The 27245-nt window shown below is 35.5% G+C and overlaps 1 protein-coding gene across 4 annotated transcripts in view; it reads right to left on the reverse strand.

Moving 5' to 3' along the window:
• LOC138703634 (uncharacterized) overlaps positions 1-27245 on the reverse strand; it is a 63118-nt gene that overhangs the window by 19006 nt on the left and 16867 nt on the right. For 2 of the 4 annotated variants that reach the window (XM_069831686.1, XM_069831689.1), the window contains exons 2-4: positions 17355-17504; positions 9895-10096; positions 2628-2819 (exon numbers count right to left, since the gene is read on the reverse strand). In XM_069831686.1, the coding sequence (XP_069687787.1) occupies positions 2628-2819; positions 9895-10096; positions 17355-17493 (533 nt within the window). In that variant the 5' untranslated portion in view covers positions 17494-17504. Of the gene's footprint in view, positions 1-2627; positions 2820-9894; positions 10097-17354; positions 17505-21229; positions 21361-27245 lie in introns of those variants that run through there. The other 2 variants (XM_069831687.1, XM_069831688.1) reach the window with 2 other exon arrangements.

Consider the following 27245-nt stretch of genomic DNA (forward strand, 5'->3'; position numbering starts at 1 on the left):
AAGCGAACCAACAACCACTCGTGTTGCAAGGCCCTCGTACGCTTCAGCTAGCACAGAGTTCGTTCTACCTGACTGACTTTGTTCACAGTTTGAGGGCACGAGTTGCCCACCCATGGACATAGGGGTGAGTTGGGTAGTATCGGACATCGGGTAATATCGGATAGTGAGTTTCTTTCATCTACCATACGATGATAGTACCTGATTGACATGGTTACGTTTCTGTGATGTCGCATACAGAAACGTAACCATGTCATTCAGGTACTACCATATGGTGGTAGATGAAAAAAACGCAGTTCGATATTACCCGATGTCCGATACTACCCAACTCTCCCCTATCACTGGCAATAAATATACTAAGTTACTTGGCTTTTAAGGAGCCCGGAGGTCCATTGGCACTCTCACATAAGCCCGCCATCGGTCCCTATTCAGTCTCTATCATCATAACCCACCTTCCTCAAATCCATTTTAATATTATCCTCCCATCTACGTCTTGGCCTCCCCAAAAGTCTTTTTCCCTCCGGTCTCCGGTATCTCTCGGTGGGTTTTAATTTCTTATCCTCTTATCACAGCCTGGGTACTCGTTCTAAAAATGACCCTTTATTATCTATGCCTTGCCATAAAACAGCTCACTATTCTTCCTCTTTCACAGTATCAGCAATTCGCTTCTGGAACTCCTTACCCAGCTCCCTCAGGAACTGTCGAACGATATTGCAATTTAAAAGTGAATTGTTTGAACACGTGACCAGTATATATATATATATATATATATATGTGTGTGTGTGTGTGTGTGTGTATGTATGTAATTTTCCTCAGTGTTGTATAGTTATAATTTACGTTTGAATTTGTTGTATTTCTTGTAATTTGTAATATCGGTTCACTTACCGCCTGCATATTCATTGAGTGTAACTTCTAGACTTATATTATTTTGTAATTATTATTTAGTATGTTTACATTAATTTACTCGACTTGTGCTTGTATGACTGTATAAATTTTTTATTAGTGTTCTTTAAATATTAGTATCAGCTTCTTTTGTTTCTGGCTAAGTGGAAGAGAAGGCCTGATGGCTTAACTTCGCCAGAATAACTAAATTATTATTATAAATTATTATTATTATTATTATTATTATTATTATTATTATTATTATAACTAACATTCTATATATGCATTTCTGGATTCGCCCATACGTGCTACATGCCCTGCCCATCTCAAACATCTGGATCTGATATTCCTAATTATGTCAGGTGAAGAGTACAATGCGTGCAGTTCTGTGTTGTGTAACTTTCTCCATTCTCCTGTAACTTCATCCCTCTTAACCCCAAATATTTTTCTAAACACCTTATTCTCGAACACTCTGTATCTCTGTTCCTCTCTCAAAGTGAGAGTCCAAGTTTCACAATCATACAAAGAACCGGTAATATAACCGTTTTATAGATTCTAACTTTCAACTTTTTTGAGAGCAGACTAGATGATAAAAGCTTCTCAACCGAATAGAGCTTACGATTGCTTATTTATAATGAGTGCTGAACCATAATTACAATATCTATTTATTTTATTTATTTATTTATTTATTATTTTGCTAATAATTGTAACATAAAATATAATATATACAGAAAAACTTTACCTCGCCCCTGAAAGAGTAGAACTCGTGCTCAGGGGCGGATTCCTGAATTGAAATTAATAATTATACAATCCAATTTGTCTTATGTCTACAATGCGATTATAGTATATAAATTTACAATTTTTCAATTTTTATAAAATCCATACATAACTTCTTAAATTTAATACTAGAACTATTAGAATTGACAAGATTAGGATATTTAAATATAAATTTGTTATATATTCTTGGGCCTAAATTACTTCTATGATTAAATACTGTAACAGTGTTGCATTTTGGTTCAAACAATCTTAAAGAATTCATACCTTTTGTTTCATAACTATGAGAATACAATTCAAAATTATTTCGATTTTCATATATGAATTTTATTAATAGAGTATAATAAATTTGTCTTACGTTAAGTACATTAAAGTCTAAAAGCAAATTTTGAGATGGAAAATGAGTAGGTTTATGAAGACATATTTTAATTATTTTCTTCTGTAATAAATAAAGTGGATTAAAATTGGATTTAAATGAGCTACCCCATCCTAAAATTCCATACATAATTACCGATTGAAATAAAGTTAAATATATTGTGCGTAATAAACTTATTGACAAGTAATTCCCCAATAAAACAAAAAAATATACTATTTTATATAATTTATTACAAAGGTAATTGATGTGTGAAAAAGGTAATTAATTATGAATGCCTATATTAGATATTTAACTTGATTTGAAAAGTTTAATATATTAGCATCCCGCATTAGTTTTCTACATCCCTAAGTGGAAGAGAAGCCAAGTTCATATGATGTGAACACGTCTGAAATATTGTGGAAGAGATGAACTGGATCATATGTACCTCCCCTCCGTTATGCCCATGCCTGATGTAAATGAGGAAGACGTTTATAATAGAAATTTGGAGATGTAAAATTGGTAGTTTTATGTGTAGGAAAACTATTGCATTGTAGAGAATTGTTAAATGAAGAGAGAACGTTCTTGAGGTTAACACAAAATAGTAAGGTGCGGCACTCACAGTGCAGGTCCTTCGCCACGCACCGGTATCACATCTCCGAGCACACCGCCCAGGTTGTAATCGCCTGTGAACTGCACCTCTGAGAAGCTCACATTGTACTCCAGCTGCTGTTGCAACCAGCGCATTTTCACGCTGTTAACTTGGAACTGGGATGCCTTCGAGATATTGATTCTGTCCAAATTTAAAGTCAACCTGCAACGAAGAATGGTTACATGACTGATAGAGAGGCCTTGCGTTTGATTTTGTATTAAATACGTATTATTTGAAAATAGTACATAATAATATCATGGTAATGACCAGAGCTAGGAAGTTTGTACCAAAACTATTAAGTTGTGTGAGCTTGGACTATATCTCTATCGAATGAAAAGTAATAGCACATGTCTCAATGTCAGTGAACCAGAACGACAAACGTGTACAGCCGGGTGGTAACCAAACATGTGCTCCAATCATTCACAGCCTTAGAACAAGAAAACAATAGACGAATAATATAAAAAAAAAACAATAATTTGTAATTATAAACTTCGTAAATCCCAAACTAAAATAATTTACCCTTACATATAAAAATAACATAAAAAGTATACAGTTTATAATTCTAGCCTCATTATAACAAATAACAATGAACATATTCATTTCATAAAAAGAAGTATTCCTTTTATGTTCAGAAAGAAAAACAATATATGTATTCTGAAAATATTCGTTCTACTCCACAAGACGTTACGGGAGCAAATCTGAAATATGATACAGTATTTCTTACTATCATCAGGTGAACAACTACTTTGTGAATCTAATAGTGTATCTCGTATGTGACACATAATATTATGCCCATAATTGTTTTCAAGAAATGTTTCATTTATATTACGGGGTGGGCAAAATAAAACTGTTCCGCGGAAAATATATATTATATTGTAACTTTTTATTCTGAACAACAATGTAATTTTATTATCTCAACAATAACTCTTCACTCTCTACAATTTAACTTCACCCCCGTCAACAATGGGATTTGCTCTCCGCACAGCAACACAGCGTTCGTTATTGCACTCCACAAACGACAATGACAATTTACTTGGACTATTACGAACAACAATGAACTGTTAATCTTAACTAATATTCACAAAACACTGTTTACAACACAGAACTGTCAGTTCTCAGTTCACAGTTCGTTTGTCTTGGCTAGTTCTTCTAGCTCAGTCACTCGCGTTCACAGAATCTCGAACCCCAGACCTTCAGAGACGATCCGCTGCACTTCGATCTCAGGTCCCCCAACTGCGGTCCACTGCACTCGAACTCCGGGTTTCAGGCTCCACAGTTACGGACACAACTCAAGTCGCGCTCTGGTCTCGAAGCTGGATTCACTGATGTCCACTGACTTTAACAACACTGGCTTCCTGACTGACTGACTCGCGTTCACTTGCGTGTTGTCTTTTATAACCAAACTATAGTTTCTGGAGAGTTCGCCAAAGATTCCACTCTCGAATAATCTGGATTTCCACTTCGACGGACTTCTGGACGATTCGGGAGGGTCCATCCCCCCCTTCACTCCGCACGTAGCAGTTTGCTTCCTTCCATTCTCGGCAAACACCAGATGCGCGCGCAACCTCCCCTCGCGCGTCGCAGTAGTACACCGCCCCTCTACCCTCTCAGCATCCAGACGCTCCCCTCGCCGCCACACCTGACCAACGGACACGCGTTCGAACCCCGGTTTAGCTGTCACAATATATATGAATTTATATGTATAAGACTGACGCAGAAATGAACCTGACAATGCAGGGAACCGTGATTTCGATGCAACAATGGGTTGCTGTCACATGTCCACGTATGAGCATCTCATGCGTGCTCTGTCCTGAGCTTCGCTATGTCATTACGTTTGAGCAGCCGTGGCGAGAACGTGACTCGCGAGACATTGTGGCTCGCAGTGATAGCTGGAGTCACTCACTGTAGTCAAACTCCGTTCCATTTGTATTTGTCTCTGACCTGCGAGTGGCATATGTCTCTCTCGAAACCATGTACGAAAGTTCCAAGTAGGATGGGAGGACACTTTTTTGCTGTCAATATGATGAGAATATTAAATGTATGATTTGTTCGCAAGTATTACGAGGAAAACGGTTGTATAACATAAAACGGCATTATACTACATGTTAATGATGAAACATTAAAAGGTTAAGTGTTATTGTTATCATCATCATATCATCATCATCATCATCATCATCATCATCATCATCATCATCATCATCATCATCATCTCTGTACGTCGACCATTTTTCAGCAGATGTACGAATAATGCGGTTAGCTCTTCAATTTGATTTACTATGTGATGTCAAATGAAAGCTAGATGTAAGGACTTGACAAATGTTGAACTTTCAAATCTTTGCCAAAAATAAATATCCGAAGCTTCGTTCTTTCGCTTGCTCTGTTGAAGCCATGTTCGCTACAACTTACGTTTGTGAAAAATTATTTTCAACAATTAAAATAGTAAAAACCAAATTTAGATCACGACTGACAGACAAATACCTTCGTGATCAACTACGACTGGCAGTAAGTGACATAATTCCTGATTTTGAAACTTTGTCGCAGAGACATTTTGAAGACAGTTAATTTTAGGTTGTGATATTGTTCATTTCTTTCTTCGTTACACGTACTAAACATTAGTTTGTAGCCTTGTACTGTATAAAATTATATTTGAGTGCTTGACGTAAGGAAAATGAAAATCCGTTAATAAGTTAGACAGTTGCTTCACTTCCCCTTCGGGTGTCCGCCTTCCTCAATAGGTGCTATGCACGTTGCAGGTTACACAGTGGCTCGGCGCACGATCACGAGTGAGTGAGAGGAGCAGACGTGTTTAGTGGCCAGTTGAATGCAACACAAAATGGTGCTCACGATAAAACAACGCGTGTTCATTGTCGAGTGTTATGCGAAGCACAATTCATGGAAAAGGTGTGCGGAACTGTTTGCGCAAGAGTTTCAGACTGGACGTGTTTTGGAAAAACCTCCAGCAAAGGCAGCAATGCAAAACTTAGTGGCAAAATGGCGTGAAACGGGGTCTGTAGCGAATAAAAACCGTAACTATCCGAAAAGAGTTCGAACACCAGAACACATTGCTCGAGTGCAGGAAAGCCTGGAACAAAGTCCGACGAAATCGCAACGCCGTTTATCTGTGCAAGTGGGAATTAAGAGAACGTCATGTTGGAACATTATCAAAAAGGACCTGCATCTGTATCCTTACAAATTTACTGTTGTGCATGCGTTAAAGCGTCCAGACGAACCTTCGCGTGTTGAGTTCTGCCGGTGGTTTCTGAGTGAAGTGGAATCAGGACTTTTGGATCCTCAGTTTTTCATTTCTTCAGATGAAGCCTGGTTCAGCCTGTCAGGTATGTTAACTCACAGAACATGCGACATTATGCATCAGTAAATCCCCATCAGTACTTGGAAGAACCGTTGCATAATCTCAAGATTGGTGTTTGGTGCGCAATGTCAGGTGTAAATATTACAGATTTTCGGGGCCGGTTTTATTTTGCACACTCTGTATAACGACAGCTAAGAAGTTCATATCGTATTTCCGATGTTGAATTTGGATATAACGCAACCGAATGCATAGCAGCACGAGACGTCAACATTTAACGAAGAATAATCCGGTAAAAAATAAACGTGTTACATACTCCTGTTTGCATAATTATTTAATAACAGATGAGTTTACTTTTTTGGAATCATGCGTAATATTAATCTTACGTAAATAATACAATAATAACAGAATAGCTGACTTTGTTCAGAACCTAATATATATATATATATAATTTGAACTGGTAATGGAAATTACGGGACAACGGCTGAACGGATTTTAATAAATAACCTCTCATTTTGAAGCTTGAAACCCAAAGTTTTCACAAAAATAGCAGTTTTCAGTGAAATGTCAGTTTTCCTACATAATTTTCCTATTTTCCAAAATCCATCTTTCGTCAGTTTTAAGAACTAATTTCATTTCAAAATAAAACAAAACACACACTACAATAAACAATAGGCTATTACACGAAGGCTATGACCTGCAGGATTGCTGACATATTTAGAGTTCAAATTCAATTGCTTATTAAAAGCTTTAAGACTTATTAAAATAATTTATAGGTCTGATTCTCCAGTGTGTAATTTTCTGAGTAAAGCTGTGTATTGGATATTAAAATCTACAGAACTTAAGGTGGTTGATGACATTATTACCATTAGAAATTAATTATTGTTATAGTTAATGCCATGATGTTAATATATAAACTACAAAACTTGTGTAAGATAATATTGACATTAAAAATTCAAATATTTTTATAGTTATTAATCAAGTGGGGTTGGGTCTTTTTCATATATTTAATGGCGGTGTGTGTAGATACGTATATGCATCATTCTCTTCAGTATTGGCTCGAGAGAGCGCAAAAATTACAGTTCCTAAGGAAAGACGGTATTATCTATACTAATAATAAATCTGTAGCCGAAATTTTTCTGGTAATTTTCGATTTTCCAAAAATAATTGGTCCTAACATATATAATTAACCACCCTGAAACCGAAAGTCGCATTTTTGACATTTTTGTTTGTATGTCTGTCTGTATGTTTGTTACCTTTTCACGCGATAATGGCTGAACGGATTTCGATGAAAATTGGAATATAAATTAAGTTCGTTGTAACTTAGATTTTAGGCTATATGGCATTCAAAATACATTATTTAAAAGGGGGGTTATAACGGGGCCTGAATTAAATAAATCGAAATATCTGATTTTTGTGAAAAATGTTACATAACAAAAGTTTCTTTAAAAATAATTTGCGATAAGTTTTATTCCTTGAAAAAATTTTGATAAGACTGATATTTAATGAGATAAGTGAGTTTTAAAATTAAAATAACAACGCCATCTAAGGCCGTGTAATGAATTAAAAAACAAATGACTTCGTCCATAAGGGGCCTTGGACAACAACAATCGAAACAGGGGCCTTGGGCATCAACAATCGAAAGCTATTAAATATAGTCTACAGAGAATGTTTCTGTGTTTGTATGAAGTAATATCAGAAGCTAAATTAACCGATTTGTATAATTAATTATTATCTCACCATTGGAAAGTGTAGATTCTCTAGATGGACATAATGCTATAATGTTATTACAGTAACGTCTGAGTAAATCGAGGACAAGTAAGATTAAAATAGCTTCTTATGCACAGAAAATTTGATAGGCTATTTTGTACATTCGTTTTCTGTATTTCTTAAAATAATATTTATGTACACTCATTTTAATCTCAGAGAATTAACGAACAACGAGAGTGTATTGATTTAGTAAGCAGTAATAGTGCGTTAGCTTAGCAATCCATTATTTTATAATTCAAATTTTAACTGTGCTCAATTGAATCGTGTACATAAAATATATATGCAATAAATGCAATGCAAAAAAATTGGGTAATGAGCGAAGCAGATTATCTTGCGCTGTTGTAAAAGTTGTTCCCTGGATCAAACGTCCTATTTTAATTATGTAATTACTTTATATTTATTTCTAACAGGTGCAGCGGAGCGCACGGGTACGGCTAGTTTATTAATAAAATAAGAGGCCTAAAAATTTTGTAGTCTCCCGATCATTTCAGCAAGATCTCTTAGCAGGATACAATGATTTTACCCTCTACATTTCAAGCTCTACATGCAGCAACTGTACCAAGATGCTATGTCTATTGTTCGAAAGCTAGCAAACCTGACTTTCTTTAACTTTCATCCACAATCCACAATGACCTGAAATAGCTATTGCTGTACTCCCACATGAAAAACCCTCTGATCGTCCTGACATTTTTACTTGTGTTTTCGCGTTGAAACTCATAAACTGCAGGTGGATAGGTTCAAGAAAAACTATTTGGCATAAAAAACATTCAGAGGGAGTATGTTTCATTATTACGGAAGCAAATAACTTTCAAAATGTCTGGTATTCTTCTTTGAAAATAAATCTGAAAAATTTTTATTTGAACATCTAATGAACTTACAGTAGCGGGCAAAAGTTTAGAGCACCCACTTTTAAAATTGAATAATTTGTTGCTAATTCAACAGATTTTACTGGAGTTAATTGTTGCTTCTATATTTATCAAATACTACTAAAATTATGACTTAGATGCAATTTTGAACTTATTGTTAGCTTTTGTTAAGGAAATATGTTTATTTTTATGTTTTTTGAAATTTCGCAATTTTCAATATATCCTCTGACACTTCACACACAAACAATTTTTTTTCTAGATATGGACACATGGGTTTTAAGATGACTGACACATGGATTTGCCATTTAATTGCAACGTTCACTGATGTTCTTCCCATTTCGTAAGAGTAGCTCGCAGCCGTCACACTTCAATGGTTTACAACTTCCTATTTCTAAAGTAGGTACCGCGGCAACTTCCGTCCCGTCATAAAAGGGGAGAAGGCGAGAGTGAATGATGGAATTTTGTTTGACAGGCCACATTCTTTCACAGTAACCATTATTTCTGCATTTCCAGGTTCTTGCAACATGGGAAAGAGAAGGAAAAAGAACATAGTATGGGAAAACTGTAAATAAAAAAAATTTCCACCCCAAAAAAAGTAATTTTCAATTGATGGCCTGTACATTTTTTATCAAATAAAGTTTTGAATAGTCTTTTATTAAAATGTGTTTATTGGTGCACCTTGAAACCAATAAACGAACATTAAGACACACATTTTAATCTCTTGAAAAATCGGAATCGCATTATAAGTGTAGAAATGTAAAGAAACATAAAATTGTCATAACTCCTCAAGAAAAAATGCTAACAAGTCCCAAGAACTCTTAAAATGCCTGTATGGATATCCTCTATAACTACACAATGTCACAAATGCCCATAAAAAATTGTGTTGCAATAATGTTAAATAATACGTTTTTAAAGAGAGGTTGTCTAAACTTATGCCCGTTACTGTAGTTTGCAGCATTTGCTGCACAAGCCACTAGTATTAATATAAATTAACAATATTCTTCAAACTATTCACGACTGAACTCAGCTGCACAGAATATGTGTTGTTTATGTGAACATACTGTGTATATCGTCTGTTTGGTGAGAAACTGTGGGCTAATGGATGTTCATAATTTCAAGACAATCCTTTTTCATTTGTGTGATTAGCATATTCCTGTGCGTTTATGTTTCTGACTGCAAACTCATTGCCACAATAAAATTAGGCCATCACTATGTTAGATTCTTCGGTGACAGCCGGAAGTTTTGCATTAGTTTTAAAATTTTGCAAATAAAACTTGTGTTGAAATCAACTCACTTTCCTACGATATTGTGTGTAATGTTGATATCCGTGTGGTTTTTCACGAAAGGATCCAGAGTTGGTAGATCCAGTGCTGGGTGAGGATATCTCATCCTTTCCTTGAGGTAAACGATGAGTTCGTAGATAACAGAGTCATCGGGATATAGGCCTATGATCTCAGACTCTGGTAAGATATCTCGCACACGTCCCACAGCGTTTACTGCAAGAAACAACAACAATGATGATAATGAGTGAGGGAAGTTAACTAAGTACAACTTAATAATAAGTATGCTTCTATAGTATGCAGTGGCAAAGCTCTTAGGAGGCATTTGAGGCTTAGCCTAGCCAAAAAATTTCGGTTATTATATCTAGTAACAGTATAAGTTCGTAATAACAATAACGATGTATCGTAACGCTTGGTACCACTCCGATCCTTACATACAATAATAATAATAATAATAATAATAATAATAATAATAATAATAATAATAATAATATTTGTATTCCCAAGAAACTAATTCGATTAATTAAAATGTGTCTCAGTGAAACTTACAGCAGAGTTCGTATAGGCCAGTTTCTATCTGATGCTTCTCCAATTCACTGCGGGCTAAAGGAAGGAGATGCACTATCACGTTTACTTTTTAACTTCGCTCTAGAATATGCCATTAGGAAAGTCCAGGATAACAGAGAGGGTTTGGAATTGAACGGGTTACATCAACTTCTTGTCTATGCGGATGATGTGAATATGTTAGGAGAAAATCCACAAACGATTAGGAAAAACACGGAAATTTTACTTGAAGCAAGTAAAGAAATAGGTTTGGAGGTAAATTCCGAAAAGACAAAGTATATGATTGTCTCGTTACCAGAATATTCTACGAAATGGAAACATAAAAACTGGAGATTTATCCTTCGAAGAGGTGGAAAAATTCAAATATCTTGGAGCGACAGTAACAAATGGGAGGAAATTAAACGCACAATAAATATGTTATTATTCGGATGAGAAGCTTTTATCATCCAATCTGCCGTAAAAAATCTGAAAGTTAGAATTTATAAAACAGTTATATTACCGATTGTTGTGTATGGTTGTGAGACTTGGACTCTCACTTTGAGAGAGGAGCAGAGATTAAGGGTGTTTGAGAATAAGGTTCTTAGGAAAATATTTGGGGCTAAGAGGGATGAAGTTACAGGAGAATGGAGAAAGTTACACAACGCAGAACTGCACGCATTGCATTCTTCACCTGACATAGTTAGGAATATTAAATCCAGACGTTTGAGATGGGCAGGGCATGTAGCACGTATGAGCGAATCCAGAAATGCATATAGAGTGTTAGTTGGGAGACCGGAGGGGAAAAGACCTTTGAGGAGGCCGAGACGTAGATGGGAGGATAATATTAAAATGGATTTGAGGGAGGTGGAATATGATGATGATGATGGAGACTGTATTAATCTTGCACAGGACAGGGACCAATGGCGGGCTTATGTGAGGGCGGCAATGAACCTGCGAGTTCCTTAAAAGCCATTTGTAAGTAAGTAATAATATTTAGTCTTCCTCAACTAGGTGAGGTTGTCAAAGACAAAGAATGTTGAACAATAACATTTAAGATGTGACATTTAAATGCCCCGGAAGAAAATGGTTTAGATGAATTGATGTTAAAATGTTATGTTTTATTTAACGACGCTCGCAACATAAATAATGTAAATTTCATTATAGTTATTAAATGTCTTACAATTAAGATAATGATTATTGCAGTATAGTAAGAAGATTAAAGATTTTTTAAATTAAATAGAAAGAAAGTGAAAAAATTCAATTGTAGTTTGAAGTATAAGTGTCGCCGTAAAACCTGCAGAGAACCCTTCAAAGCTAGCAAAGAATTTTACTTTATTGTTGTTGCTGGTACTCACTGTTGGCAGTAATTCCAGGATGGATAGTTCTCTGTGAGAGGCTTGTGCCATAAGCCTCCTCATAGGTAGCGGCACTCGCAAGCTTGTGGGAAGGCCGGCGAGGGGAAAGGATGTATTATAATACGTACTATTTTGGTCTTCTGTGAATGCGCTGCATTGTTGAGCCTTAGTTTAATCAAAAGTGCATTCCTGTGTATGTGTTACATACTAATTTTGTGTAAATTTGGTCATATTGAGAGAACATTGAAGTCATTATACAGCAGAACACACCGCCATGACACAACAGTGCACCTCTGCAAGCTGATGGAACTGGTGCGACACCGGTGAAGCATCAGTGACGTCATCGTTGAAATTCGGAACACCGTGATGCCATCAGATTGCTCAGCGCTGAGATTCGAAATACGTCCAATGCTCTGCGGCGCTCGAAAGCGTAGAAATTGCGCAATATATAACTGACTGCAATTCCGTGCAGATTTTAAGAACTGTTTTCTCACACTTTTTTCAGCACATTTCGTCAGGTTCGAAGTGTAAAGGATCTTATAATTTGATGCTAGGAACATGAAATTTTTGCTGCATGTTATATGCACTATGATTAATAAAATAGCGAATGGGTTTTATGATTAAATTAATATTTTTTGAAATAAAAAAATGAAATAATATACAGTCTGATCCGTTTGAGTATGGATAATATTAATTTATTATTATAAAACTATTATGATAGTAGGAAAAATTTATTGCTGGTTATATTATGATTAAAAGATGGGAGTTTCCATATATGACAATCAACAATGCATAATCTGAAAATCGTAGATGATTGAAATGGCTACTACAAATCAACATCGGGCACAATGTGTTCGTTGGTATGCTAAATTTGAGAGTGTTAAGAGACATCAAAGAGAATTTTGACGTATGTTGTGCGTAATGTACCTAAATACGATTCCATAATGTTGTGGTATAGAACATTTGTAGAAACAGGTTCTGTGTTAAAAAAAAAAAAAAAAAACATGCAGGAGGTCGCAGGCGAAACCCAGTACGAGAAGCAGCTATCTCTTGGCTTGGCCCCCAAACTCCCCAGATCTAACCCCTCCTGACTTCTTCGTGTGGAGTTTTGTTAAAGACATTGTCTATTCACAGAAACCCAGGAACATTGATGATCTGAGAGTAAAAATTACTTAAGCTTTTCAACAAATCACCCCTCTTATGTTACAACGGACATGGACTCAATTGCATCACCGTTATGAGTTGTGCAGGGTGCGCAATGAGGGTCATGTTGAGCTCTGAGGAATCTCCCATCTTTCAGTGTTGTATGCACAAAATTTCAACAAATAAAGTTCAGTAGTGAATTTTTTACGGTGTTTTTATTTTATCCATACCCAAACGGGTCACTCTGTATTTACCATGGCAATAGAACATTTTTATTTTTAGGTATGCAGTGGTTATAAAAATTCCCCCCTTATGTATTAAAGTTATAGTAAAACTGATATGTGATATTTTTCTAAATATGTTACTGGTATTTCAAAAAATTCAAACATTTTACTAAAAAATTGAGCGACACATTTCATTTCGAAATATGCATATTTCTTCAGGATATTTTTGTTAATAATTCAGGAACTAATTCAAGCACATAAATTAAACTTCACCACATCATAATCTATCAGACCGTGATTATGTGTACGAAAAGTCAAGGACGTAGCTTGAAAAATGTGGAAAATATAAATTTGATCCATCACCACTCTTTATAATGTGTGTTACATCTCATTGGAATTAAAACATTATTACCTTCGGATTTTCGATATTTACAATTAACATTTTTCGTTCTATAAACAATTACTATTATAATTTCTTCCTCTTCATTGTATTTTGTTCAAGTGAATTTTGAGAGATTCGTCATGTTTTACTTTAGTTCCGCCGCGTAACTACGAGTACTTAAGTAGAGATTATAACTAGCATCGGATATCTTTTGTGTAGAAGGACAAGTTTAAAAGTAAGATTTCAGACTGCGACACATCTTACTGTACGGGGATAACAATGAAAGTTTCTCCAAAGTGTGTAAAAAAGACCTAAAAACCGTATTATCCTCCACATGACAATGCATTTTCCCACACTCAGGACATACAGTGGACCTTTTGGTCACTTCAGGTGTGAAATTGACTCACTCGCCCTACAGTTCTGATCTGGTACTATAGACTTTATATTGTTCTCAAATAAAAACTTTTTTTCGCTGTGAAAAAGCGCTACGAAATTTTGCATCAACTTATTACTTTGCATACATACATTTTTATGAGTATGAAAACTTCAGTTTCTGACTTTCGCTCCTCGTGCATTGTATTGTATTGTATTGTATTGTATTGTATTTATTAACATTCCATGGTATTCATACATTGCTTTATAGCTAGAATATGGAACAAGTCAAGAAACTTAATACAGTACATAAAGTCTTAATTTATAGTCACAGTCTAGATGAAATATATACAGGCGAGATTTACAATTTAGTCTACTAGTACAACACATAGTTTTAGTATCAATTTTATGAAGTGTTATTGAATGTCATGAATTCACCTACAGAATAGAAGGCGTGAGAAATTAGGTACTTCTTTAATTTGGCCCTAAATAATCTTATGTTTGAGTTTCATTTTTTATATCAATAGGGAGGCTATTAAAAATTTTTACCGCCATATAACACACTCCTTTCTGATAGCACGATAGACTTGCTGATGGAGTATGAAAGTCATTTTTTGACGTGTATTTATACTATGAACTGTTAAATTAGTTACAAAGCTTTCACGATTACATACGAGGAAGATTACTAATGAAAAGATATCCTGATAAGCCATGGACATTATTTGTAGTGTTTTGAAAATAGTCCTACACGATTCCCTAGATTTGACACCTACTATTATTCTAATTACTCTTTTTTGTAATAGAAATATACTGTTACTATCTGTGGAATTTCCCCAGAATATTATTCAAAAACTCATTACCGAGTGGAAGTATACAAAATATATTGTTTTTAAGGTATTGGTATTTACTATATTTTGCATAGATGTAATAGCAAAACAAGCTGAATTTAGTTTGGGGGTAATTTCTTCAATATGATTTTTTCCAATTTAACACATTATCGATTTTTAAGCCAAGAAATTTGGTTGTTGTTTTTTCTAATAGGGATCTATTGTTAATTATTGCGCTATAAATTTGCGAGGTTGAATTTGGACAGGATTTAAATTGAATGCAGGATGAAATGTCCGTATGTTCAGATTAAATTAGGTTTAAACCGGTAATCGATCGCTGGAATTTAATATTCGAAAACACACTATTCCTTTCTTGGCTTCTGCCTAGTGCAGGATTGTGAGTAGCAACATGTATCTAGATTGAGATACAAGCCCTGCGATAGAGAAACCAGCGAATAGGGATTATAAAGAATGGACACTTCGCGTCGGTACCTTTGATGTAGCCGGACCGATTTCAATGACCTTCAAGCCAGCTAGAGCGTCAGATTCTGCTTTCTCCCTAGAGTTGGCGCTGACATCACACCAGCTAGCAGTCGACACAGCGGAAATATAACACATATAATTAATACATCTAGGTACATTATGTGCTCAAATAAAATAAATTGGATCCATAAAATAATAAATCCTTCATTAACTGTAATGTCTAGACTCTAGAGTTCCTTTATAATGAGAGTTCAGACGTTGACCCCAACAACAATTAAAATATGTAATGATTTGATAGCGCTGAAAATGGAAAAACAAAACTCTTGCGAGAAGTAAAACCATATGCCTATATTATATTATATTATATTATATTATAAAAATATTAAACGAATTTGATGCTTAATTTTATAATGTATTATATTATTTTATAATATAATTTATGATATCTGAAATATAAAATATTATTATTACAACTAGTTTGTCACTGAGAAATAAGGAAAAGCTGTTAACTTGAATTTATTTGAAGCAAAGCGTTACTGGATTATGCAATGAGGTAGGCGATGTTTGGATCCTGTGTCTCAACTCTATTCTCAATTATCATGTTAGCGTATGCTCGATTACACTACCTCTAGCGCTTGAAAGTGGAACTAGCCGCTGGCGCACAGAGAAACAAAACACAGGAAAATTCGCTCAGTGTCCATTCTTTATAATCCCTATTCGCTGGAGAAACCAGAGTATGAAACTCTAACCTTACAGCATTCACGCCCTACACCAGTCATGTCAATTGATGCCCATAGGACCAAGCGCGCGCTTTAGAGCCCAAGAGAGCCTGAGCGCTTTACAGAGGAAAGGAAAGAGACAGACGAAAGAGGTAGTATATGCCGCTTGGTCGAGCTGTGTACAGGGATGGCCAGCACTGATTCAATGGATAAAGGGAAGAGAACTTATTAAAACTGTATCCATGTTAATTGTTAGATTTGTCTGAGAAGTGTAAGTGCATTATAAGAATGTAAGTTTTAATTTTAATGTTCATTTTTCACAAGTTTGCTTTTTTATTCAAAAGGAATATTTTCTCAACTTTTTTTTTACAGAAAAGTGAAATTTTCAGATATGTTTGTTTAGTAGCCTTACAGGTACTAAAACAATGTTTTCGTAAACCTAATATATCGTAAATACGTATTACTGAAGATAGTGTATTAAAATGTTTGAAAATATTCACATGGAAAATGCTAGTAAGGAAATGAATTAAGAAAGCAAATGCTATTACATCACAAACAAAAGATATGTGCCTATGTGTTGGTAAAACGTCAGCTCTATAGCTTCAGCAGATTTCGAGATAATTTAATATTCTGATAACAGAAAGTTGCGCACCAATATCACCTAAAAGCATAATGCGATAAGAGTTTTATTATGTAATATTAGTTACAGTTAAAACATATACCTAGAAAACTTTGCTTTGTACTATAATATTATTTTGATTACTTTTATAAGGCTAAAGATACCATCAATATCAATTTCAACTTATCATGTCATACTCTGTGTCTTTCTTTGGGATAACACCTTCTTTATGAATGATGTGTTTAATTCTCTTAGTACAGTATAGTTGTAGTTATTGTGGAATTTGTGTGAATATTCCTTCTTTACTCTTTATTATGTTATTAACGTTTAAAACACAACTGCAATATTAGGCTAAGAAATAGGTGTTAGTACTTTTGTTTTACAGAAAATATAGAAAATAACAAACAGTAAGAAGCCAAATAAAAATAACGACATAAAATTTCACGTTCCGTTTGAAGTCTGTGCACCACTTAATCTTAATCCAACAGGCTGCTTATTCCTCCTAGCATACCTAGCGCTTAATGCCCGCGCACGACGTGAAGGTCAGAAAAATAAGCTTGCTTTGACATTACTGCCCTACACTATGCGTTTCTCCAGATTGTTTTTTTTCCATTTGATGCCCTGCGGATGTGGAATGGCCTCCAACCATGGTGGGCACAATATAAATTGGTATTTGTTAGTGCTGATATTCTGTTTTGAATTTCATGCAGGTAACTGCTGATCATTTACTGTTACTTTGTTTTTACTTAACTGTTAACATAAACTGTAGAAAAGGAGTATTAGGTTTTAAAGCATTTATGAACTCACCTATGGCGTCTCTCGAGGTTCGTGTGATCCCAGAAAGGAGACCTAGTAACCTGGAACTCTGAACACCTTCTGTGGATATCAGTAATCCCAGTAAAAATACTAGGGTCGTCAGTATCGGTGGAAAATGCTGACACTTCATGGCTGCGTTTCCTTAAACAATATAAAATAAACAAAAAGTTAAGAATAGCTTTTGAAATCGGAATTTACACTGATATAATTTTTGTAAGTTACTAGAATTTGTACAATGTCGTTTCCATGATATCTAAAATTTAAAAATACGAACTTAAAGGCTCTTACTTACATACTTATTGGCTGTTAAAGAACCCGCAGGTTCATTGCCGCCCTCACATAAGCCCGCCATTGGTCCCTATCCTGAGCAAGATTAATCCAGTCTCTATCATCATATTCCACCTCCCTCAAATCCATTTTAATATTATCTTCCATCTACGTCTTGGCCTCCCCAAAGGTCTTTTTCCCTCCGGCCTCCCAATTAACATTCTATATGCATTTCTGGATTCGCCCATACGTGCTACATGCCCTGCCCATTTCAAACGTCTGGATTTTATGTTCAATTATGTCAGGTGAAGAATACAATGAGTGCAGTTCTGCGTTGTGTAATTTTCTCCATTCTCTTGTAACTTCATCCCTCTTAGCCCCAAATATTTTCCTAAGCACCTCATTCTCAAACACCCTTAAATTATGTTCCTCTCTCAAAGTGAGAGTCCAAGTTTCACAGCTATACAGAACAACCGGTAATATAACTGTTTTATAAATTCTAACTTTCAGATTTTTTGACAGCAGACTGGATGATAAGAGCTTGTCAACCGATTAATAACAGGCATTTTTCATATTTATTCTCTGTTTAATTTGCTCCCAAGTATCATTTATATTCGTACAGCACAGTCCGTATAGGTAAATTTCTGTCAGATGCGTTTCCAATTCACTGTGGGCTAAAGCAAGGAGATGCATTATCACCTTTACTTTTTAACTTTGCTCTAGAGTGTGCCATTAGAAAAGTCCAGGATAACAGAGAAGGTTTGGAATTGAACGGGTTACATCAGCTTCTTGTCTATGCGGATGACGTGAATATATTAGGAGAAAATCCACAAACGATTAGTGAAAACACGGGAATCTTACTTGACGCAAGTAAAGAGATAAGTTTGGAAGTAAATTCCGAAAAGACAGAGTATATGATTATGTCTCGTGACGAGAACATTGTACGAAATGGAAATATAAAAATTGGAAATTTATCTTTTGAAGAGGTGGAAAAATTCAAATACCTGGGAGCAACAGTAACAAATATAAATGATACTCCGGAGGAAATTAAACACAGAATAAATATGGGAAATGCCTGTTATTATTTGGTTGAGAAGCTTTTATCGTCCAGTCTGCTGTCAAAAAATCTGGAAGTTAGAATTTATAAAACAGTTATATTACCGGTTATTTATGGTTGTGAAACTTGGACTCTCACTTTGAGAGGGGAACATAGGTAAAGGGCGTTTGAGAATAAGGTGCTTAGGAAAATATTTGGGGCTAAGAGGGATGAAGTTACAGGAGAATGGAGAAAGTTACACAACACAAAATTGCACGTATTGTATTCTTCACCTGACATAATTAGGGACATTAAATCCAGAAGTTTGAAATAGGCAGGGCATGTAGCACGTAAGTGCGAATCCCGAAATGCATATAGAGTGTTAGTTGGGAGGCCGGAGGGAAAAAGACCTTTGGGGAGGACGAGACGTAGCTGGGAAGGTAATATTAAAATGGATTTGAGGGAAGTGGGGTATGATGATAGAGACTGGATTGATCTTGCTCAGGATAGGGATCTATGGCGGGCTTATGTGTAGGCGGCAATAAACCTCCGGGTTCCTTAAAAGCCAGTAAGTAAGTAAGTAAGTATGAATTTCCCTTCTGTGAGCAGTTTGAAAGTTTCTGTACTCATTGTCGGGGGGGGGGGTATTCTCGACGAATTTCTTTTATTACGCATGAAAGTATGATTTTTCTGTTTCCTTTTCTTAGGAGATTCCAAGAATTAACCCAGTAAACGAACTGTTTGTAAGCTACGTAGCATATGTTCCTATTATTTACCTCCCGTAACTCTTCCCTTTCAAAATTAGACTCCTTCCTCACCATCATAACGTGCCTAGCAATATTCAACGTGTCTCTATTTAGTACAGACCTGCAGAACTGTAGCTCCTTACAGCGACTGCTTTACTCCCCTTTCTTACCCAACCCACCTTTTCTACCAGTGCGGTCATGACGTTCTAGTTACGCTCGGCTGCATCAACATTCATTCTCACGGCGGCAGGTATACAATACGCTATCAAGAATTACAAACAGCGTGGCATCAATGACGTCACGTTGCAGCGAAATAAGGAACAAAACTGCTGGAAGGATCGATGGCTGTCATGGCGACTGTATAAGTTGTTATCTGTGCTACGCTAGCAAAATTTTGCGAAATTTTCGTACTGCCATCTCGTTCAAAGAAAAGATAGCATAAACAATTTATTTCTTGAACCGGTAGTAATAACTGGTCCGTTGATATGTTCGCTCATAAGCCATTAACATATTGTTTTTACGTTGTGCTCATTACAAACAATACAGCAGAACACAACGCCATGACGATGTCATTCGTCTGCTAATTCCCGCCCTATACAAGAACCAATCAGATTCACTGATGGCGGCTGATGGAGACTGCCACCACCTCTGCAAGCTGATGGCACCGGTGCGATACCGGTGGAGCAACAGTGACTCCATCGGTGAAATTCGGAACACCGTGATGCCATCAGATTGCTCAACGCTGAGATTCGGAATACGCTCAAATGAACAGATAATAAAATCCTTAGGAACATACCTTAGAAAGTAATAGAGAAATGAATGAGGGAAATAAATAAATTAAAAGAGATGTAAAATAAATTTTAAAATGTATATTTGCATATAATGTGACAAGGTCTACCTATGTATATGTCGTCCTATTACTAGTAAAGCCGATTAAGTCCAATTTTGTGTAAAATAAGATAACTACAGTCCCCGACGTGTCTTTCCGTGCTCTGTATTCTACTAAAATGAAATAAGTCCGAAATGTTGCATGCAGGCAACAAACCAATTACTTTATTTGAAGAATTTATTATGATTTTTCGTACATTAATAAATCTAACTAAACTAAACTAAACTAAACTAAACTAAACTAAACTAAACTAACTCATAGACTACTTACAAAGGAAATGGGAATATGATTACTTTGTTGTTGAAGACAGAAGAATTGCTAGTTTACTGTGTCCCATCCAATTTATTTCTACTCATCATTTCAATATTAAACCACATTTCAACAAAGCCATATTAAGAATTATGGAATGCACAAACTTTCGGGTAAGTTCTTTATTACGAACTGTATATTGATTATTTATTTATATACTGTAAAATTAAGGACGTCACTCGTGTTCATTTTGAATTGAAATTAATAGTGACTTTCAAGGTTCATTACTTAAATGCTATAAATTTATGTTTCCGTAGGTGATGATAGGAGGAAAGTTTTCTAAAATCTAAAGCAGGTTAGGTGCAAAGAAATCTCAAAGAAACTACCAACAGGAAATCTAGCATAATTGTAAACTTTGAAACGAGATAACGCATTATAAAAATAATGAATTTATTACAATCCTTTTTGTAAATTACATGCCGTCACTGATGGACCTTTGACGGCCAGAGAATGTAAAGAACTCTACGCGCAAGTCGGTCATCTCCAATAGAAGTGGAGTGAGGCTGACGTCATATTTCCCCTACTTACGAGTTCTGCAGGCCTGGTTTAGTACAACAGCGTGAAATGCATCATGAAATGTACTCATAATACACTCAGCACTTTCCTTTACATATCTTACCATTGCACTTTCACAGGAACAGAAACACTCTTGATGAGTTGCTGAAGAAGCACATTCACCACAGAAACACCAGTCCGTGGTTCCTAACCGGTCTGTATTCCCACTGCTTTCTTCCCGTATTCTTACAATTTCACTTTTCCTGGGCTCAAATTGATATGGCCTGATTCCAGCCATAATTCTTGGATACAATTACTTCATATAAGACACGACACCAGACACCAGAAACTTACAATAATAACAGGAGACTGACGCGGGAGGAAGCTCACAAGTACCGTATAAAGACCAGCTGCTGCTCGCCACATTGGAGTTCTGTAACTCCGGGAATTTTTAATTGTGAATAATTGTCGCCGTGCTATTAATCGTACGACGCTCGGGTTTTCACAGAAACTGATCTCTACACCTACTCTGTTAGAATAATTTTCTAGCTAAAAGTGCGTTTTTTGAGTTGACAGGCCTTTAACGTTAAAGGGGACTGGGTAATCTGTTCATATGATTGGTTGCTGTGTATAAGTCAAAGAAGCGAAAACATTTTGCTATTACTCCTCAACTTTTGAACAATTTGCAATTTTTACAGCATACACACAATATCTACAGGTATACATCTTGGTTTTTAGATTATACAGGGACGTCATTTTATTTTTACTAACATTTTTAATATTAACCTGGTTATACCTTTAGAGAACCGGAAAACCCGTTCGCTACCCCCTTCCACAACTGGAGTTCGATGATACTGGCGTAAAACACAAACAAATCACTTTACTAGGTATAGGAGGGAAGAAAAGTAGTTCATCCATTTACGTAAACTAGGAAATATCGCGATTTTGAGTTTGATAATTTTCATTACGTTTTCGTTTAATCAAAATACAGTACTGTATTAACAATAAGTGTTTTTACTTACGAACTGAGCTATCCATGCGGACGTATTCATTATGCAGTGCATATTATACTGTCTACAGCACATTAGCGTACAATATAGAGAATGAAGTTAAATTGAAAAATAATTATAATATGGATATTTAAACACAATTTTTAAAATGGTGGCCGTTCATTTCGATACAGGCTTCAGTTCTTTTGTGCATATTATCGCACTATAGACTATTGCATCTAATTCTAATTGCCAGTTTCGTCCTTCGTACTAGTAACTCATGTTGAAATAATTCTCTACCTACTCTATAAAAGAGTATCTTACGTACTGTAAATTCAATCTTCATTTCTGCCCGACCCGCACAGATAAAATTACTGAGACATGCTATCTACTGTCTGTCCAAGTGGTTATGCCGCAGGATCGTAGGAAGGGTGGAAATCACGTGACAGTTAATTACTTAACGAGGCTCTTTTATTTAAGTTATTTTAAACAGTTGTATAATATTACGTAAACGTCCAATTCCTAACAGAAATTAATGTTTCCAGAAAAGAGCTAAGACAGCCCAGCTCTTACAGAGGGGCGAGCAGAAGCAGGTGGGGGAAATCGGGATGCGGCGTAGGCAAACGGACAGTACCTGTGCGAAAATATGATTCAGTATTGATAGCTCTTTCGTCACTGGAAAACGCGAAAATATTTCTGGAACGTACTATACTCACTAACTCAGTGATGTTTACTATACGCGGCCTTGTTCTGTGTGCAGGACAGTTGGAACTTCATTGGTAGAAGGGGTGGGAGTGAAGTACATTCAAAAACTCAGGTACAATACAAATTGAAGTAAAAATAAAATGATGTCCCTGTATATCTACCTCATATACTTAAGTTTATAAAAATGTTTAAACCTGAAAAATATTAATTAAATATAAGTTAAAAACATGGTATTTTAGGAATATTTTTCTCAGAAAGTACTAGGGATAGAAGGCTGAAATTATGTATACTCCTGTTTAATATGTAGTGAAGAAGCATGACAACTTTCATGTAGGTATCAAAATTATTATGGATTTTACAGCCAGAAAAGTATGAAAAAATATGAAAATTTTAAAATAATTTTTCCAGGATGGAAAATATTTTTTTTCTATTGAACGAATATCTATAATGTGTCGAAAATAGCGGCAAATACAGGGTGTTTCCGAGGTAGTGTTACAAACTTTCAGGGATGATGGCGAAGGGCACATGCATCAATTTGAGATAAGGAACCCTGGTCCGGAAATGACCGAGTCGAAAGTTACAAGCAAAAATAGTTCTGTGGAAATGAAATAATTTTATTCCTCTGTACACCGTATTTATGTGTATTTATCTATACATCTTACACATACTGTATTCATCTGACGTTGTTTACGTTGGCTACTTACAGTATTCCATTCAGTGCGCTGTCTGAGGGATGAGGACAGGAAACTACACTAAAGCAATGCAGATAGCGTAATGTGTAACGGACATGGTCGGTCCTGATATGCACGTCTGTAGACAGCAGTGTATGTGTACAAGTTGCAGTGTCCAGTCGATCAGTCCTAGTGAAATGGAGGAGTACACGAGAGCGGAATAAGCAGACCTGATTTTCGAATACTGATGAGCCAATGGGAACAGTAGACAAGCTCACAGATTGTATCGGTGCAAGTACCCACGTAGGAGACATCCGGCCCATACCATTTTTGCACGACTGTTCCAAAGGTTAAGGGAAGGAGGGCACGTGTTGCTAAATTACAATTCCATTTCCACATGACTATTTTTGCTTATAATTTTCGACTCAGTCGTTTCCGGACATGGTTCCTTATCTCAAATTGATACATGTGCCCTTCGCCATCTTGCCTGAAAGTTTGTAACACCACCTCGGAAACACTCTGTATAGTCAACTACATTGGAAATGTGCTTGAATTTTCAGGTACCTGTAGTGCAAAAGATTTCAGATAAAAATGTTCCTAAATACCTATATACTTTAAATTAAATTAAATTAATACTTTTCAGGTTTAAAATTGTTCTTATAAAATCAAGTATATGATGTAGGAAGATGATCTAAAAACCGAAATACAGAGTCTATCGAAAAACAAACTACTTTGGACAATTTTTTGAAATGATATTCATTTTCACGAGAAAGAACCCTTCCCGGTGCTGTACAGTCGATTTTGAAACAATCACCCCCACTCCACGCCGCCAGAAGAAGCTACTTATCCATGTGTAATGTGCGTTTGATGCCAACTTAAATGACCTGGAGCATGGCCTTCTATACGCAAAGGATAATGAACATGGCCATGCCTATACACATTGTTGTGATAGACTGGAATAATAAAATGCCACGCAGCCGCTTAACGTTATTGCAAAAAGAGAAAAATTGCTACCTGGTTTGAACTTGGAAACAGTGTCGCTCAAATTAAAAGTTTATTCCTTAGACGAAGTGTTTTCAAGTAGGTGGATCGGTCACACAGGTCCAATCCGTTTGCCTCTCCGATCACCTGATTTGACTCCTCTGGACTTCTTTCTCTTGGGTATTCATCAAGGATCGTGTCTATGCGATTAAGCCACGCACCATTCCTGAATTAGTGGAACGAACTGAAGACACGATACAAATGGTTGGCGTAACCATTTCACCAGAGTCCATGAAGAGTTGATACGTCGCTTACATTTGTGCATTCAGCAGAAGGAAGACATTTTGAAAATTGTGCAACATACTTTTTCAACACTTGAAACTGTGTTTTACATATATTATGTGTTTTAATAAAGGTTTAAAACACTAACTATTCTTTCGTTTAACAGCCCTGGAGGCGAGGGGAGGGGGTGTTTGTTCCCAAATCGACTGTACGGCACTGTGAAGGGTTCTTTCTCGTGAGGATGAACATCATTTAAAAAAAATTATCCAATTATCGCAGAAATTATGTCCGCGTGTGTTAAATGTTTCGATTATAAATAATTTCATTCATTATAAAACACTGAACACTAGAAACACTAGAACATCCCAATATTCATCCTCTTTTACTGTCTCAGTCCCCCGTGAATGGAATTCTCTACCTCAGAAGATTAGGGGCTGCCAGACAATAACCACTTTCAAGAAAAGGCTAAACGATTTCTTACGGGCGCAGTCAATTTGAAGTTATAATTGTGATCGAGTTTAATAATTTAATTTAATTTAGGTATGACTATCATTACTATTACTAATTATTATTATTATTATTATTATTATTATTATTATTATTATTATATAATTATTTTATGGCGTTGTGAAGATGAAAAGAATTGTCATTGTATTATATTAATTATGTATTATATTGTCTTGTATTGTAATATTGTATTGCTTTGTATTGTATTGTATTGTATTAATTATGTTATATTCGTAGCATTGTAGTAATTTTCTATCGTACTGGTTGAGTGGTAGAAAAGGCCAAATGGCCTTAACTCGGCCAGTTAAAATAAACCATTATTATTATTATTATTATTATTATTATTATTATTATTATTATATAATTATTTTATGGTGTTGTGAAGATGAAAAGAATTGTCATTGTATTATATTAATTATGTATTATATTGTCTTGTATTGTAGTATTGTATTGCTTTGTATTGTATTGTATTGTATTGTATTAATTATGTTATATTCGTAGCATTGTAGTAATTTTCTATCATACTGGTTGAATAGAAGAGAAGGCCGAATGGCCTTAACTCTGCCAGTTAAAATAAACTATTATTATTATTATTATTATTATTATTATTATTATTATTATTATTATTACTAGATAATCATACAATATAAACTCCCAAGTTATACACATAGAACTCATTTAAGGTAAGAACCAAAAATATATAAACTACACTTCTTAACTTTACTGACCAGCAATTTCCTAATGTAATATATTTATTTTTATATTGTGAATTAAAACTGGTACACGTAGATCTACTGCTACATAGATCCAAAGAACGAACTCAACTAATCCCTTTTTCAGTTACAAACTTTCTCTCAGTTGAAGTGAGACAGTTTATCATCTTCCAGATCAACAAGGTTGTAAATTTTCACCTCCAACCAATGTCACCCATCTCGCCCACAGCCAGCCAGCGCCCCTGCATCCACTTCAAGGACGAATGTATTTTTCTGACAACATGCCCAACGGTTAAATAACAGGAGGGTATCTCTATTATACTGGCAGGCGGACGCTGGGTGACAGCGCCCCTGACCACTGAATCTCTATGAAAGGATAGCTTTCCTGACCACTGAATCTCTACAAAGATTGCAGCAAAGTAGAAAGTAACTTGAAAAGAAAATCTTAACGAGTAAGGAAATTCTGATTTAATAACATTAAAAATACAAAACATTTACTTCTAAATTAATGACAGGACAGGAAGGGAGGGCACGTGACCCTGCGCCCTTTCAAAGGAGCCGCGCCTAAGGTGATTATTAGATCCGCCGTGTGATTATGTAATACATAAAGTAGCCTACCATACTCCTCGTTGCAGATAGTTGTTATCTCTGACAAAATTACGTAACGTAAGCGTTGCACTCTACTTCGTATCACAAGATAAAACGTCTAGGATTTGATATTAATTCAGTTTCAAGTAAAAAGATATTGCTTATGTGTTCTGAATTCTGGACGTATGCAAGAAGTGACCTCATTGTACGATGTAACTTAATGAAGATCACGGAGTGTGTGGCTGAACGCATATTGGTGTCATTGTCATTACCAATGTCTCCGATATGTATTATTTTGCAACACTCAATTGGCATGGTGTGGCAATGATGATAAATATGACGAAAATAGATGACGTATTTTTTACGCAACAAAAATTGGAAACAGCGCAACCGAAATTAGACTTGGAAAATATACAGATTTTTTAAAAGTTACTGTAATTATTAAAAGAAAATCTTCTTACACTCACAAAATAGACACATCGTCTGTTTCAACTTCATACTAAATCTTTACATTACAATGCATATCAGTTTATTTTTGGTTTTCCTGTATATGCATTTTGTTGTTGTTGGAGTGTTTCAATATGGAATCTTCTATTCTGTTTTTTCTGTATACAATTTTTATTTTATTTTATCGTTAACGTACCATGTATTTATTGTAAACCTATTAATACATCTTGTATTGTTATATTTTGTGTGTTGTGATA

The sequence above is a fragment of the Periplaneta americana genome, chromosome 7 (assembly GCF_040183065.1).
Source record: "Periplaneta americana isolate PAMFEO1 chromosome 7, P.americana_PAMFEO1_priV1, whole genome shotgun sequence".
NCBI classification, from domain to species: domain Eukaryota; kingdom Metazoa; phylum Arthropoda; class Insecta; order Blattodea; family Blattidae; genus Periplaneta; species Periplaneta americana.